The sequence below is a fragment of the Sciurus carolinensis genome, chromosome 5, assembly GCF_902686445.1.
Source record: "Sciurus carolinensis chromosome 5, mSciCar1.2, whole genome shotgun sequence".
Taxonomy (NCBI): domain Eukaryota; kingdom Metazoa; phylum Chordata; class Mammalia; order Rodentia; family Sciuridae; genus Sciurus; species Sciurus carolinensis.
In genome coordinates, this window is record NC_062217.1 from 164,900,164 (window position 1) to 164,919,080 (window position 18,917).

The 18,917-nt window shown below is 35.0% G+C and overlaps 1 protein-coding gene across 2 annotated transcripts in view; it reads right to left on the minus strand.

Moving 5' to 3' along the window:
* Positions 1–18,917, minus strand: part of Cacul1 (CDK2 associated cullin domain 1) — a 65,446-nt gene that overhangs the window by 11,409 nt on the left and 35,120 nt on the right. For both annotated transcript variants that reach the window (XM_047552521.1, XM_047552520.1), the window contains exons 5-7: positions 9,737–9,832; positions 5,919–6,021; positions 3,164–3,253 (exon numbers count right to left, since the gene is read on the minus strand). In XM_047552521.1, the coding sequence (XP_047408477.1) occupies positions 3,164–3,253; positions 5,919–6,021; positions 9,737–9,832 (289 nt within the window). The remainder of the gene's footprint in view (positions 1–3,163; positions 3,254–5,918; positions 6,022–9,736; positions 9,833–18,917) is intronic.

The following is an 18,917-nucleotide window of genomic DNA, read 5'->3' on the forward strand; positions in this document are numbered from 1 at the left end:
CAGTGGTTAAATTTTCTCTCTAAAAAGAATTTACAGGATGAAGAAAGCAGGCATTTTTACATTTTACTGATTTATCAGAATTTAATGAAAATCTCTAGGAAGTTTTTTTAAATGGATCTTGTCAAAAATTCTAAATACAAAGAAAAACATGAATGAGAATTCCAAAGATTTCTGACTAGGAAGGGACTTGTACTGAGGGGACTGGAAGGATATACCAGCCGTATTAGCCAAATAGCTAGTATTAAAACAATACACTGGCTGGAGAATACAACACTACAGAGATAAAAATAGACATAAAAAGGAAGTCAAAACAAAAAAGGGGTGGGGAGACTGAAAATTTGATTAGTGGGCTAGAGATAAATGGTCAGTACTTTGGAAAAAACTCATTTTGGCCCACATTAAATTGTGAACAAATTTACAAATAATTATTGTATATGTATGGAAATATAAACAAAAGAACCACTTCTTTGTTCAAATTATTAAGATCATGAGAATAATCTATAGAAAATGAAAAGGCAAATAGAAGCCACAGGAAAATATTTGCACTGGACATTAACAAAAATGACTTTGGTATCTTTATTATAAATTATTTGTACAAATCAGTAAGACCAGATAAAGGAATGAAAGATAGGAATGGTAATTCCCAGAGGTGGGGGTAGGGAGAACAGAATTAGGTAGTCTTGTTAACATTCAGAAAAATTCAAGTTTAAAAAAACCACTTTGTTCCCCCTGCTCAGTGAACATTAAATACAAATAATGCCCACCTGTCCCAGGGCACCATGAACCACTACTCCCTTCCTTGGTGGTAGTCTTCAGTGACAACTCTATTAGCCCTTTCCAACTGTTTTAATCTAGCCCTTTCAAAATTTCTCCTTTGTAAAGCATTTTGGCTGTTTGCATCAAAAACCATAAAAATGTCAATGTTCATTACTCCAGCAAGCCCACTTTAAAAAGTGCAATCTGAGTAAATAACTCTAAATCTGAAAAAGGTACATCTGATGTTAAATGATGCTTGATCAATGGTAAGTAAAACAGTGGAAGTAAACAACATCCACCCAAGAATAGCTAAGATAAAGATGGGAACTAAGAAAGCATTGGAAATAATACAAAGGCTGATCCACTCAGCCTTTGTACAAACTCATGGCAAAATGTTCTTGATAGTGTTCCTACTGCCAGCCCAGCTCAAATCTGGCTTTAGAAAGAGCATCACTGTCATGCTCCAAGGAAACAACTAAACAGAGAAGATGGAAGTCAAATCTTTCTGCCACTTTATGGAACTTCAGGTAGTGATTTAAAATAAAGATGAAGAAACAAAGGCTACGTATTAGATGGAAAAAGGCAGGGTAAGACTGCCCCAACTATTTCCAGACTAAGCCTCTGCAGACCAAGGGAAACACAGCAACAATGGTTGAGTCCTCATAACCTTCTACAATAAGGCCTGTGGATCTAGTTAGAAACCTTCAGAGGTGATTCAGATGCAGCATTGTAAAAGACCAGCACCTGAGAAACCTTACAACCGAAGAAACTTTTACATTTAAAATTCAACTTTTGAAATATTCTAATTTTCATCTGTCAGTTGAATGAAATTCCTTTAATAAACTAGGAACATAACCAGGAACCAAGACATGTAAATGCCAAAATATGTTTAAAAGGATCTCTGAAAATGCCTAGGGCAGCAAAAGGTTGGTCTGTGATAAAATTCGCCTTTTGAAAAGGACAATTCTCAAATGCAGAATCTTCCTCACAAGTAGTATAAATCCTATTACAACAGCTCAAGCCTGGATAAAATAGCATTTAGATAAACATGTATCTACAATATTTTCTACCCATAGTGATTAGCTTTATTCTGCAATTTTGTTACTTATGACAAAAGTCAGAACTGATAATACTGCCTACTTGGGAGGCAGAATTTGTCATACTGTACTTGGAAGCCTTCCAGATATAAAAGAAGAAAAAATTTATTCATAAACTAGCACACAAAAACATTTCATGAGCCATTTTCACCACACTGTGGTAAAATGAAATTCAAATGTCTGAAAAACTAGAAAATGAAAAATATCAGTTTACTGGATACATGCAATGGAATCTTTCTGCAGCTTTATACAGGCAATCATTTTATACAAGTAATTCCTGTTAGAAGTTATAAATAGAGCTCAAGACCTGACCCAAATTTAAGTCATGATAAATTTGAATATTCCAGACATCACTAATGGTTTAAAGTAGCCTGAGAAAGAAGGCATTTTGAAATCAGTCTATTTCTGTAATTCCACAATATTCACCTGGTTTCCATTTCAGCAAGTTAAATTCTGACATGTTCTTAAAATTAAATAACAAATCAAGCCATCAATTAACTAAAATAAAATGACAATTAAGCTCAAATGAATAGTAGCAAACACCTATTATATTATCATGTACTGTGTCAAGTTCTTTATTATGCTTTATTTTATTTAATCCTAAAACAAAATAATTTCACAAAAAGGTAATTACCATCAAAAAGGCACCCTTTGTGTTTACAAATTAGGGGACAATATTCTACCCTGAGAACTGCAATCTCTCTCCCATCAACATTTTAAAATTGGCTAGACAACTTTATGACGTTTGACATTCTGATTAACAAACGGGAAGATGCTTACAAAGAAGGCACCTTGGGATTTCTTTAAATCTTTCTTCTAAGATACATTAGGATAATGTGCAAACCAAGCCTCTGAATGCCTAGTTCTTTGATTATGTATCTTCTCAAAATGTCCTCATGATATGACTGAAACTTCACCAACTCAAGATTCCTTGCTAGTTAGACATCAGGCCTAAGAAGTTGAGCTGTGAATGTGTGTGCAACCTAGAGTGGGAAGTAAAGGAGGAACTCTCTAAAATTAAGGCCAAACATGAGATTCAATTTTATCCAAAGCATATCCCACAAATTATTTCTTGTTTTTCCCCCTTACAGATATTACCAAAACCAAACTAATTGGTTCTCACCAATAGAGAGTCCTAAGTGAGCTCTGAGTTTCCGCTGCACATTGATGAATAACTACTCAATTTTTTTTTGCTATAGGATATCAAATACCACTGGGTCTCACAAAGTACATAAAGAACTATTGCCCTCTTGGGTAAGGCTGTAATAAAACAAACAGGTACAATCCCAATGAAAAAGACAGATGTTTACCTGGTCTGAGCGTATACAGGCCTTTCACAATATTTGCCATAGTTGAAGGTGTGACCTGAAATGGTGTTGACTGGGCTTCTAAAAGTAAAGCTGAAATAAGAGACCAGGTTAAAAAAAGCACACCATGCTGATTCTCAAGGTTTTATTTTTATTATTTCTCTCAAAAGCTGAAGAGTAAACAAGTGCAAGAAAAGAACAGCACAAGAGAACAAAATCAAGAGTTTATATACTAAGATTTAAAAATATATATATATATCCCTGTAGTAGTTCAATTGCACAGGTAATACATGAAGGTCTGCTAGAGCCACCAAGGAAAATGAACCAACCCAGGCAGATTGCGAAAAGAGGTAAGCTTTCTAAAAGCAACAGCATCACGGCCTTTGGAAGTGAGCTGAAAGTGCTCTCATTACACCTGGGGAATAAAATACCATGTGACAGACTTCCTCAATCATTTCTTCTTCCCTCAAAACACCATATTTAAAGCTCTTTACATTTACAGGTTAAGTACCCCTTAACAAAAATACTTAGGTATCAGAGTGATTCATGTTTCAGAGGTTTTTTGGATTTGAGAATATTTATTGGTTAAGCATCCCTAATGCAAAAATCTGAAATGCTCTAAAACTTGTCATGCTCAAAAAGTTTCAGATATCAGAGCATTTTAGATTTTCCAATTGAGGATGCTCACCATATAGTAATTTTAGTAACTTGATTACAGACAGAAACCTGCTTTCCCAATGCCTAGCTCTATCTACTTTCTTCTTAGAAAAGCTAAGGTCAAGAGATGATGATGATGATGATGATGATGATTCATTCATCTTTCTCATGTTTAAGACTTTGGTAACAAAATAACCCTGACTCTGAACATCATAATAGAGTCAGTTTTTCTGAGGTTATTTACACTGTTCTACAACAGTTTATTAAAAACATTTTTTAAGTAAGGAGGAATAATTCCTCTAAATAACATCACTAACAGATTCGAACAAATTCCATTATTTAGTGGATAGAACTCAAGCACCTGCAATTTACTAACAAATAATTATATTAAAACCTGGCATATTTTATTCTAAGTCAGGTTTATAATGAACTATTTTCCCTCTATGCCCTTCTAAAAGTGGAAACAACATCTTATTTGGCTAAAATGAGAACTAAATAAATCAACATCTGTAAAGTATGTGGAATAGGTCTTATCGAAAATAAGCAGTATGTTTAAAAATCTTTTTGGTGATCACCCACAAAACACTGTTAAACATTTACAGAGTCCCAAGTTCTGGAGCCCAAACCAATGTGACTAATGTTCACTTGTTTTATATATCTCATTAAGTATAATGCCAAGTAATTGCTCAATAAATATGATAAATTCTATTTTATTCAATTTATGAAGGCTTAAGGACCTTTATCAGTTTACTCTGAAAAGAAAAGGTATATCTACCTTTAAGTTGATTTTTATTGAAAACCAGAATATACAAGAAACAAAAGAAGGAATCTATTTGTTTTCTCTCTCACCAAATCTGGGATATTATAATTTCTTTTGATTATCCTTTTCCTATATGCTCAAGAAAACTGATTTCTAAAGTGCTAATAAGCACAAGAAACATTTATACAGGAAATAGGATTTTCTACCAGATAGTAGCATTTCTCTATAGAATTTTAACAGAAGAAAAACATTGTGTTATATTTTGAAACAAAAGCAAAAAAAAGAAAATGTCAAGATCAACTGAAAATATGTACATGGCTATAATTAATAGCTGAAATTATCTCATTAGGTAATATTCAAAGATGTCTGTAAACATCTATCCAGTCTTTTTTTTTCTTTTTTATAGCAAGTTATATGCCCAAGATTCTGGGCCTCCATTCTAGAATCTCTTGGGAACATAATAATAAAACATGTCTTATCATCATCTACACTATTATTTGAAAACCCTGTCTCTAAAATAAACTGGCTCAAAGTTCAGCAATTTCTTAATTTAAAACAAAAATGAAAAAAGAAGTTTGTGGTCAAGTTTAGAATAATTCTGGTAAAAGTATATTGTAGCAAGTAATTATGACTAATAGGAAGGCAAAAAATACTGCAAATCCCAATATGTGTCAAATTCTTAAAAAATGCCTTTAAGAACATAAAACAGGAGCTTTTAGAGGATGCTGGGACATGAAGTGATGGGGTTTCCTAACTCACTTGGAGAGGGATAACTCTTTTAGGGAAGGCAGAATGAGATGTCACCTACTGCGAGGGGGCAGGCCACCTGGAAATGGGAAAGAGGCAAAACTCATTTACTTAATCATCTGCACAGCCATGTTAAAAATTTTCCAAATCCTAATTCACAGAGAAAATGTAGACCACAAAAGGCTAAGAAGCTTGCCTATCAAAGTGACAGCCAGACTAAAGAAGGGTTTCTGCACCAAAGAGTAAAAACTAGAAAGGATTCTGCACTCCAATCTCAAAGATACAGCACAGTACTCCTCCTTAGTAAAGTAAGGAATGAAACTCCTAATATTTCTCCCTGGCCAGGAGAGAACTGAAAAAGGCACCAAGTATCAGGTGAGACATAAGACATGTCCAATAACCTGGCTAAGCTATTCCCAGTTCACTGGCCCACCCTGAGGTCAGTGTCTCTCCCTATAGACTAGGGCAGGCTTCAATGCCTCCTGCTATCTGGTTCAGAGATGTCAATATTGGGTTTTTTATTGGAAGGGAGGGAGGGAAAGAAAACAACATTGTTAGTAGTCTCTCACCCTCATAACAAATTTAATTACTTACGCATCAGGCTGTAAATGTGCTTTTCTGCAACATGTTCCGTAAACAGCTTTATAAGGTCATCTTTTAAGTCTCTATTAAGCTTGGTTTCGATGTAAAACTTATTCTGAAAAGGAAATTATTTTTCATGTATCAACTGGGGGATACGAGTAGTCTTGTGAACTGAAGCACTAAATATTATTTTAGGAGACATGCATAAAGTCATCAATTTAAAAAAACCATCAAACAAGAGCCCACCACTATGAGTTACAAGTCTTTCTGGAATGAGGTTGACAAAGTAAGACGATAAATAACTATGAACCATACATCTCCAAAGAGCACTGGAAGATCTCAAATATTAACTCAACAGGAATGTAGACTTTATGGAATCACACTGTGTGACATCCCCTTTAAAATCCTCCACCATCACCTAAAGAAACACTAGCAAACACTCATTAAAGGCACCCCATTTACTAACAAGATAGGCTAAAAGCAGGCAGTGGTGACTCCTGCACATATTCCACTTCCATGACTAGCCAGTCAGCTTCTGGCATTCCACAGAGTCCATCTTTGCTTAAGAGGTAGACACACTCAGGGTAGCATAATCAGACTATGAAAAGGCAGGCTTGAGGGCAAGATTCTTAGGACCACAAGGAGAACAAGATGAAACAGATGTGGTGGACAGCAAAGAGACAAAAAAAGAACCATGGATTCAAAACACCTGGAGACTGCCTCCTTCTACAGTTCTAAGACAGGACACAATGCTTCTCCTTATGTACTTAATTCACAGACAGAGGTTTAATCAAGTTTTCTGTTTCTTGCAGCTGAATGACTACAGTGACTGGCAAGTCAAAAAAAGATCAAATTTGTTCATGCTTAAATGTCAAGGCCTAAGAGTAGAAAACACAAAGTTAACAAGTTGCTCACTGGTTCTAAATTCATAATGATTTCTCTCTTTTAAAAAAATCATAACAAGATGCATATGGTTAAAAAAATAAAAGCATGCAAAAAGGTATGCAATAAAAATAAGTCTCCTATAGAAGACCTTCTGTCCTATTCCCAAAGGTCCCACTCTGTATTGGGGAAATTACTGTCTATTCTTTCTAAAATGTTCCTCACATAAGTAGATATGTACTCTTTTTCACTTAAAAAGAAAACACCTGCTGATGAGGAACCATTACACACTGCTTTGTACCTTGCTTTTTCACACCAATGTTGTGTATGGCAAAATTTTTCCCTATAAGAACTTAGACATCATTATTTTTACATATTTCCTATTGTCTTATTAAATAGGTTTTTTCCCCAATTTTCTGTTATTAAAAACAATACTGCACAATTCTTACATATATACAGTATTTGCATATATTTATGAGTTTATTTATAAGATAAATTCCTAGAGATACAATTCCTGAGTCTTCCAATATTTAAGACCTTATGGCATAGTATCTTAATGTATGTTCTCTTCCTACTCTTTAGTAACCAGACTCATTCAACAGAAATAGTATGAAAACTTCAGAAGCACTTAGAAACTCTTTAAGTTATTTTACCTCTTTAAATAACAGATATCCAACTTTTTTTTTTTTTTTTTTTTTTTTTTTTTTTAGGTATAATCATGTTAAGTTTCAATATCCTAAACAAAACACAAAACACATGATGTCTTTATTTGATCTCTATGTCTTTCAATGAGACTCTTTTCTGATAATTCAGTGGCTTGGACACAATCTATTTTCTAACGACTTTATTTCTTAAAATAGTAATATAGAATTCTAAGAGAATAATTTTGACAAGTAACACAAAAATTTGACTTCTGTTCTGTGATTATAAGGAACATGAATATGTTCCTAACAGGTTATTAACATTTCAAACTATTATTTAAATAATGTACTTTTCCACCATAAGAATACCAAAGGTTAAAATTTTAAAAAATAAATTTAACAAACTTTCATGAGTAACTAGAAAGCAAATTCAAATTCTTAAGCTATGTGAAAAGGTATACTTAAGCTTTTTAATTTTACAACCTAATATCCTTTATTTGAATTTTGCTAGGTAGAAGAGTTAAGTGTGAGGTTCATTTATTCTTACTTGATACAAACTTCTTAAACCCCAGGATCCCACCATAAAGTTTAAGAAAGCAATAATGGCAGCACAGACAAGTATAAGTCACTTTCTTGCCTTTTCTTTCTTTTTTAATTTTAATTTAATTTAATTTTATTTTATTTTTACAAATTAGCTATTAGTTTTGATCAAAATCCAAGTTATGCTCATTTAACTGTATTTTTATTTCTAACTCACCTAGCCAACATGCTTATAGATAAATGCCATTTAAATGGCAGACATGGAGGTAAATAAACCTACTCATCTACCTTTAATTCCCCTTTTCCACAACTACACCCGAGACCCTATCCTTCAAGCTCTGCTATCACTCATCATCTCTACTGAAAATTTTAGAACAGCAAGAATAAGGAATTTACTAGAATGAGAATGAAATATCTGCTCCATCAGCATAAGATATTTATCTAATAAATACTCCTGATAACCCTAGAGGATTGCACCAAATTGCTACAATGTGGCCATCTCCCAGGCTTCCTGACCCTTTCCAAGAACTAACCCAGCCCACCCAGGTACACTAATACTATGATGATGATGATGATGACGACGATGACGATGATGATGATGACGATTTTTGGTGGTACTGGGGATTGAACGTAGGGTATAGTGCATGCTAATCAAGTACCCCCCACTGAGCTACATCACCAGTTCTTTTCTTAAGTCTTATTTTGAGACAGGGTCTCAACTAAGTTGCCAAGCTGGCCTCAAACTTGTGGTCTTCTGGTCTTAGCTCTTTGAATAGCTGGAATTATAGATATGTAACACTTCACCCAGTTAATATGTTTGACTAGTATGATTCATAAAGAGGTTCAGGCACTTAAACCAAAAGCAAAGTCTCTTTTATCAATTTCTTCTAAGGTAAGGTCTTGGTAAAACAATAGGTAAATACAAGCTTCTTCTGCATTAACTATAAACCCTTATTAATTTTTACAACTCTTATCAGTACCCAAAGAATAATTAAGTTTAAATGAAAATCCTGCACTACAAGATCTTTTGGAAAGTACCTTCTAAGTCAGAAATAACTGGAGGTAGCTTTGTTTTTGTTTTAAATAAAGTACATTTTACAAAGACTAAGTCATTTTTAAGATTGATAGTCCACACATAGCAACGTATATGCTACAGAATGCAGAAAACAACCAAATACCCCATTTCCTAATCTAACAAAGAAGAGTTGGAATAATGGTTTCTACAGCTCTTTCCATTAGGAACGCTAACATTAAGATCCCATGATTCTATAATTAAAAGGAAGAAGTAGTTAATCAATAAGTTACAGTCTACAAATTATACTTCTAGCATAACTCTCCAAGTAAACAAGATCATCAGAATGGAAGCATTTTATTTCCCACTTCTTATGCAATGACTTACTTGGCATTTTGCATACATCATATTTTTAGATACAAGCCTTAACTGCATTCTAAGGACAAGAAATCTTATGTATCTTTTATTTTCCCAAGACCAAGCACAGTCTGTTCCACATAACCATAGATACAATAAACACTCATTGGGTGTTTGCTAATTACTAATGCCTCCTGGATTATTCAAGCGGGAATTAGGGAATTTCAAAACAGACAAAGGGAAAAATAAATAATTCTTCCATGTCAATGACTATTAAACATTAGTGAATGAATTTTTCATTTCACAATATGGAAATTCCACAAAATACTAGTAAAAAAAAAATAACTAGAATGTTTAACTCTGCTTCTTTTGGAAAGGAGAAAACAGCTCTAACTTACCATATATATGAAAAGAGGCACAATACTCTGCAATGCTCCCATATATTGTCCAAGAGCTATATTAAATCTTTCAATATAGAGATCTGGAGGGCTGGCCTGTAAGAAAGAATGTAAACATGATCACTCTAGCAAACCAGAAAAAACTCCTTCCACCACAATTGGAAATGCAAATAGGCTTCGAAGGAATCCAAAATTCATACTGAGATTCACAAAAGAAAAGGAGAGACACTTCCTTTACACTCTGAAATTTGGTTAAGACTTTGTTCCAAAGTCTGTTATGTAAAATTGAGCTTTGGCTTAGCTATCTTTAAAAATTATATAACCTCAACACACTCATTAAAAGTTATAAAATGGTGCATTCCAAATTAAGTATGATTTAAAAAATTAACACTGAATTTAGACATTTTCTATACAAACCACACTATATTGAGGCACCTGATGGGTGGATGAGACTCAAGGAAGTAACACAGGCTCAATGTTATTAGAATGGTGAATGAATAGGCACAGTAACATTGAGATCTATGCCAGGTGTGCTGTAAACAGCTTCTGTAGCTAACCAGTTATAAACATTGTTAGAGCAGAAACGAAATATTCCATGTGTATCTGCAGCTCTAGAGAATAGTAAAATTATAATGCATGTCTCCTTATTTAACTCACTGTTACAAAATATCAAGTCACAAAGCCATAAAGAGAGCACTTCCAACTTTATTGCGTTCGACACTAAATATGTAGCATGTTGAAGTCCTAGTCCCCCAGTGCAGCTGTATTTGAAATAAGGATATAATTAATATTACATGAGGTCGTTAGGTAGGGTCCCGATCCTATAGAATTAGTGTTCTTATAAGAAAAGACACTAAAGAGTTCACTATGTCCTACCCCTCTGTCCCCCCAACATGGCTTAGAGGACAGGCTACATGAGGGCTTCAGTGAGGGGACAGACATCTCTCAGCCAGGAGGGGAGCCCTCACAAGGCACTGAGTCAACTAGCACTTTATGGTGGACTTCCCAGCCTCCAGAACAATAGGAAAGAAACCTGGAGCTGGGCATGGTGGCACATGCCTGTAATCCCAGCAGCTCAGAAGGCTGAGGCAGGAGGATAATGAGTTCAAAGCCAGCCTCAGCAACTCAGTGAGACCTTGTGTCTAAATAAAATGTAAAAAGAGCTGGTGGTTCAGTGGTTAAGCACCCCTGGTGTTCAATTCCCAGTATAAAAAACAAACAAACTTGGACTTGGTTAAATAATCCATCTTTGGCATTTCATTTAAATCTAAATTTCTATTTCACTATTTAACAAGACTATGTGGCATTGGGCAAATCATTTAGCTTTCTGAACTTCAATTTTCATTTTAAATAGGAAAAACACCAACTGTGCTACTTCCAAGATGTGCTGAGAATCAAAGAAAATAACGTGGAAGTGCTTTGAAAAATATACAACTAGGAAGAATAAAACTCCTTTCCAAATTAGCTTCACACATGCCCAATTCTTTAGGAAAAACCCATTAACCTTTTTAAAAGCATTAAAATGGTTATATATTATAGGCAAACTTGAAACTATCATTAATAAAAAGAATCACAGTATCTTCTTTTAAATCACCTCAAAGGACTCTCGAAGTGATATTTTAGAATTTAAAGAAATAAAATTTACAAGTATTATGTGAGAAAAGAAAATCTTAAAAGCTATTACATTAAAATAATATTCCCTTTTCATAAAAGGACATTTTATCCAAAAGTTAAAAATAAGAACACTGATCAAAAGGCACATTTAACAGCAGGCAGCACAAATAAAATTGAATTCCTTAGTTATTCTTTACAAGAATTCCCAAAGCCTCAAAGGTTATGAGTATTAAAAAGTACTTTTTGTACTGAATCAAATGTTAGCTTACTTTTTTTATTTCCACATTTCATGCAACACTTATTCGAAACCTTTTAAATGACAAGACTAGAAATTTTAAGTCTTCTAAGATAAACCCAATCTCTTCTAGAAACCTATAAATAAGTGCCATTTTAAAAATTCTAATCAAATTGTATTTCCTTAAAACTTAAGTTTAGCATACCTTAGGCCCCATTAACTGCTACCTAGTTGATTTACATTATTTCAATGTAACAGTATTTGGCTTGGACATTAAATTATTTTCTCAAATAAAACAAGAAAAAGCAAACTGCCAAAAAAACTAATAATCATTACTCCAGAGTTGCTCCAACTTTTCATAATGTGCCTATACTCTCTGAAATTTGTAATAGAGCTAAGTGGGAATGTTTTCTCTTTCCTGGGTGTGCATGCCTGACCAGGGGAGTGTGGGGGGATGGATATGCATTCATTTGGTTTAAAATTAAAGTTAGTTCAAATGCATTTAGAGTTTCTTTTTTTACATTCATAATTTTTTACATGATGGAATATATTTTGAAATATTATACAGATATAGAATAAGTATAACTTGTTCTAATTAGGATCCCATTATTAACTCCTTTCTCCTTGAAGCAACTATCACTTAAATTCTTTCATATCCTTCCAGGAGAATTTTATGCCATATAATAAAAGCACTGCTTCATTTATAGCTCTTGAGGCACAAATGCAAATGTGTAACCGCACTGATCTGCATTTTTCCTAACAATGTATCTTGAAATCAAGGTTATTCTAGTGATTCTCAGATATTTTATTCTCTGGAATCCTTTGCACTCTTAAAAATAACAGAAGATTCCAAAAAGTTTTTGTTGACATGTGAGTTATACTGATGACTATAAGAAATTAAGCCAGGCACGGTAGCATGCACCTGTAGTCCAAGGTACTGGGGATACTGAGGAGGAGGAATCACTTGAACCCAGCAGTGTGAGATCCCATCTCAAAATTAAATAAGGCCTTAAAAATATGTATTAATTCTTTCTAACTTGTCAACGAGATTATTATTACATCTTAATGTGTTACATCACATCTTAACATTTTTATGAAAAAATTACACAAAACAAAAAGGAAATTCAGGTAAAATGTCATTACTCCAGCATTTCTGCGAGTCTCTTTAGAATCTGGTTTAAGAAGATACCTGGATTCTCGTATCTGCTTCAGTATTAAACCAACTTCATGTATTATTTAGAAAGTAAATTAAGAAACTTTAGTCTCACACAGCTAGGTAGATGGAAAGAGAAGACTTATTTTAATAAACAGTCTTTCCAGGTAATTGTAGATATTTTTCTCTGGAAGTTGGCAAGTGGTAGTTTCTTAAAGGTTAGTTGCCATGAAATCTAAAACTGTCAGCAATTTTTACACACACACACACATATATATATACTTTTAAATTTCCCATTTTTTATTAGCAGCATAAAATAGAATTCATTATATAATCATACATGCATACAATGTAACAATATAATTTGGCATTATCATACCCTAGTATGATAATGGGACCTTTCCCTCTCCTTGGTTCCTTTCCTCTACTCTACTGATCCTCCTTCAAATTTCCTGAGATCCTTCCCCAACCCAACCTTTCTTTTCCTTTTAACTTTCTTGCTTCCACAAGAGAGAAAACATACGACCCTTGACTTTCTGAGTTTGGTTTATTTTACTCAATAAAATGTTCTCAAGTTCCATCCATTTTCCTGAAAATGACATTAATTTCATTATTCTTTATACCTGAGTAATACTTCACTGTGTATATATACATTTCCTTTATCCCTTCATCCACTGATGGACACCTAAGCTGGTTCCGCAGTTTGTCTATTATGAATTGTGCTGCTATAAACATGGGTATGCTTGTATCACAGGTATGCAAGAATCATGATGATTTTAATTCTTCAGGATAAATACAGAGAAGTGGTATACCTGGGTCATATGACGGTTCCAACCCTAGTCTTTTGAGGAACCTCCATGTTGATTTTCATGGTGGTTGTACTAATTTACACCCCAACAATGTAAAAGTACTCCTTTTTCTCCACATCCTCCCCAATATTTATTATTGTTCATATTCTTGATGGTTGCCATTCTGACGAGAGAAATGAAATTTCAGTGTAGCTTTGATTGGCATTTCCCTAATTGCTAAAATGCTGAAACATTTTTTCATGTATTGTTGGCCATTTGTATTTCTTCTTTTGAATTATCTGTTTTAATTCATCATTTGCCCACTTATTAACTGGGTTATGTGTGGGTTTTTTTTTTTTTTTTTTGAGTTCTTTATATGTTCTAGATGTTAATCTTCTGTCAGAAGAACAGCTGACAAATATTTTCTCCCATTCTGCAGGTTCTCTCTTCACTTTCTTGTTTCCTTTGATATGTGGAAGCTTTAAAACTTGATGCCATCCCATTTATCAACTCTTGGTATTATTTCCTGGGCTCCGGGGGTCCTACTGAGAAAGAAAATCATTGTGTGTGCCTATGTGTCGGATTGTTTTCTACAAGGAGTTGCATAGTTTCTGATCTAATTCCTAGGTCTCTGATCCATTTTGAGTTGACTTTTGTGCAGGATGAGAGACAAGGGTCTAATTTCATTCTTCTACATATGGTTAGCCAGCTTTCCCAGCACTTTGTTAAAAAGGTTACCTTTTCTCTAATGTATGTTTCTGTCACCTTTGTCAAAGAATGAGATGACTGTGTCTGTGTGGGTTTGTCTCTGTCTCTTCTATTCTGGATCACTGGTCTATGACTCTGCTTTTATACTAGTATCATGCAGTTTTTGTTACTACAGCTCTGTAGTATAATCTGAATTCATACATTGTGATGCTTCCAGCATTGTTGTTGTTGTTTTTGGCTTAGAATTGCTTTGGCTATTCTGGTTCTTTTATCCTTCCAAATGAATTTTAGGACAACCCCCCCGGCCCCCTGCAACCACCAGTTCTGTGAAGAACGTCACTGATATTTGGATAGGGATCGCACTGCATCTATATACTGCTTTTGGCAGAATGGCCATTTTAACAATATTAATTCTGCTTATCTATGAGCATGGGAGGACTTTCCATAGTGTGTATTCTTCAATTTCTTTCTTCAATGTTCTATAGTTTTCACTGTAGAAGCCTTTCACCTCCTTGGTAATTTATTCTTAGTTGTTTTATTATCATGAATGGGATGGTTTTCCTGATTTTTCTCAACAGATTATTAGTACTGTACTTTATTACATTAAAACTCTGCTTTATTTTCTACTTTAAACAGATTTTTAACATACCTATTTTCTACCATCATGCAATGGTCATTTGGGAAAGACGACTGAGATACAAATCTAGCTGCTGGCACATTTCATTATATAATATCAAAAAGACATATTTTTAGTATTACTGCCCATCTCATCAGTTAAGTCTTTTTAAGTACTGGGAAGTTATCAAGGTCACAGTGGTAGATAAAATTTTTCTAAAATTCTAATACTGGCCACAAATATTGTCCATTATTCTCCCTGAACAGAATTGTTTTATTTATTTTTGAGAAATTGTTGGTCAAATACCTAAGTCTAAATAACCACAGTTTGTCAATCATTCAAGTGAAAATGGCATTTCATGGGGCAGAGGGGGAGGGGTGCTGGTTTACTCAAAACTCATGTAACCATACTAGGGCTTCTTTTCAAAATCACCTCTAGACATTGATGGTTTTCCATTTCTTCACACAGAGTATTTTTTAAAGTATATCAAAGTCATAATTTTCACTGCTTCATCTAGGCATTCATAAGTGAAACTGGCTTTTACACACACACACACACACACACACTTTCTGGCTAATACCACCATATGAAAGTAAAGATTTTTGTTAAGATCCCACGATTTTATTCACACTACTTCTGCACCATCAGTTTAAATGTCAACATAATGGAAAGCACAAATAATATCCAAATAAAAGTAGAAAAAGAGTTGATTTTTCTGACCCTCCAAAAGGGTTTCAGTTACTCTCAGAGGTCCTTGGGGGACATTTATCATCTAATCATATGCATCCTTATATTAAAAGATAATTTTAGTGTTTAGTTTTAAGTAAGCCAATCTATTAAATACAACTAAAAATGTATACTTTAACAGTGTATCAGTAAAGCATGAGAAATGCTTTAAAGCAAGAAAGAAAAGGTCTGATCTGATACACATACCATACTCTCAAAGAAGAAAGGGAAAAGAAAGCTTGTCACCTTTAATATCTAAAGCTAAATAAGGAAGTTTGGGTGACAAGTCTGTCTCATTAGTTGTATATTAATTTTAGAAGAGGATAACTTATTTAAGTAATATTACCAGCCATAAGCCTTAAATACACTATGATCTAGGTCAGTACTGTCCAATGAAACTATCTCCACTGTTCAATATGATAACCACTTATCATTTGTGCCTATTAAGCACTTAAAATATGCTTAATAAAACCAAGGAACCGGGCTGGGGAGATAGCTCAGCTGGTAGAGTGCTTGCCTTGCAAGCTTAAGGCCCTGAGTTCGATCCCCAGTACTGCAAAAAAAAAAAAAAAAAAAAAAAAAAAAAAAACCAAGGAACCAAATTTTTACTTCATTTTAATAAATTTTAACTTTTAATAGTGGTTACTTGGATACTATAGATATAAAATATAAATAGATTCTACAATTTCATATTTATATCCTTCTCCTATGCATATCCCCCCATTATCCTCCTATCCCACCAAAATGAAGCTTAAAAAAAAGTTTTAAATATATTTTCTAATCTTCACAAAAGCATTGTGGTTAGCTTCAAGCAAATAAAAAGATATTTGTATGTTCAAACGAAGTAGGAGGTAAAGAGGACCTAATAAACATGACAAGGCAACTAACACAAACCTTTGAAGAAGTAACATAGGTTCACTAAAATTTTAAAAAATTAAAAAACTATAGAAAAATAATCACTACCAACACTGGCGATAACTACCATTAACATTCATGTTTCTTTTCTTCTGTTTTGTTGTGTATCTATTTTTAAACAAATATGAATTATTCTGCTGCCTGCTTTAATTGCTTAGCTAAGTCTCATCAACATCTCTCCCAGGTCCAAGTTCTTTTCTGCAACAAAATTTTACCAACTCTCTGGACACATCATCATCTTCTTCAGTCCCCGCCCCTGCACCCAATGTCTGCTAAGGCTGCTCCTTGCTGTTTATGTTATCCAGGTTTATGTGGATTCTCCCAAACTCAGACCAACACTCCAGGAGTGCAAAGGTGTTGAGTGGCTTCAGCAACACCACCTTATACCTAAACATAAGATATTGTGCAGTCCCTGTCTCAGAAGAAAGAGATGGGGTTCAAGAACAAGGGTACATTACAACAGGAAAGTGGACCTCAAAGACTGTCACTCTGCAAATCACTGGAAGGGTGTGTGAATGATGAAGATTCTCGGCCACACTCTAAAGTCCTGACTTTGAAACTTTCCAGAGGTTCCTTTTTTTTTTTTTTTTTTTTTTTTTTTGAGGTTCCTATTTTTAATGAGGGCATCAGGGATTCTGTAAACAGCTGGCCAAATTGGTAGAAATCTCTACCTCAGGCCTCTTAAGCCCTGTGGGAAGGAAAGCTGGAGATCCAGGCGGGTGGGCAGGCCTCAACCATGCAGCACGAGGCACCCACTGCACACCAAGAGGCTGTGCAGACGCAGACCACACCACGACTAGGAAGACAGGGTCCAATAACATCCTAACTCTCGGCATTAGACTACAGGTGAATTTTCTTTTATATTTAACAGCTTCTTGACCAGTATCAAACTCAGGGATTATAAAGTGAGTAAAATATACTGTGAAGTTCTACCTCATTCTACATCATTCTCACCATTTTTTTTTTTTTTGAGAAAAAAACTGATTCATCTTGATAATCGATTTTTTTCAGCTTATCGGACACCTTAGGTTTATCTTACATTTGCAACATCCAACCAAGTGAAATGAATTCCAAAGAGTGACACACTTCAGGAAGGAAGGAAAGGACACATGAACTGCTTCTCCTCTGGTAATTAGTCATAAAAGCAGGTAAGCAATCAAGAAGTTGGTCTGCCTGTTGTGGTTTGGGGATGGAAAGCAGTAAGTGAAGAAACCCAGGCATGCTTCATTTGGGTCCCCCCTGAGCAAAATGTTGGTGATTAGCAGGCAGTAGAAAATATGAAAAAATACACCCCAGGAACCCACTCAGCTTCAGAGCAAAAGCCATTTGCCACAGCAAAGAGTAAGGAACCCACCTGAACCCTTGTTACCTTTATTTGACCTGAGGCAAAAACTGTAGCTCCCTTCTGTGACAGGCAAAGGTCAATCACCATTTTCAGCCTGCAGATCTCTGCACTACTACAAAGCAAAAAATACACTGCTGCTAAGGGAGGCAGGAAACAACCTCACTCCCAAGATCCCTCAGATTCAAGTAAACTTTGGTCATGAAAGGATTCAGAGATTAGAGTGGAGGGAAGACCCACCTGCACTCTAGACCACCCATGAGAGCAGAGCCTGCAGGTCAAATCTGGTTTACTCACTTAATAAATTAAAGTTTTTACTGGAACACAGCATTGCCCATTTATTTGTGTAAGGTCTCTGGCCACCTTCACACTGCCACAGAAGAGCTGAATAGTTGGGAGAGACCATAAGGTCTATGAAGATATTTATTTACTGTCTGTTCCTTAACAGAAAAAGTCTACCAACCCTGTTCAGGACTCCCAACTGAGGATGAAAAGTCATCTGCAACAGGGATGGGGAGAAGGGAGGTGGGGCGCTTACAGAGCACCCCACTCCAGCCAGGCTCAGGGACATAGGAATACCTATGACTGAGGCAGGAGAGCAAGAGAACAACAACAACAACAACAAAATCCACACATAGAACTTGCACTGCCAGCCCAGGCCTTGGACCAAACAATAACAACTACCCATGCAAAGGGAGGGACAGTAATGCAAAGAGAGACACCCCAGCCCCAGTGAGACAGGGCCTGTTAAGACTTGAGGGAAGAGCAAAGCACTGAAAAGAATCCTTCTGGATCACTTAAGAACAAGCCAGTCACAGCCTACCACTGAGGAATCAGAGGCTGAGAACAACTGAACTAGGACCCAACTCAACTACTGACACATGGATTCAACAGCTTGACAGAGGATAGGCACATCTATTTCTAGGCCTAAGTATCATGCATGTCAGTCTCCACTGGTTTTTCAAACACAATATCCAACATTCAATCAAATCCTAAGAGACACCAAAAAACAAAAACAAAAACTACAATCTGTTGTCAAGAATTAAACATTCAATAAGTCCAGAAGCAAAGATGGCCCACATGA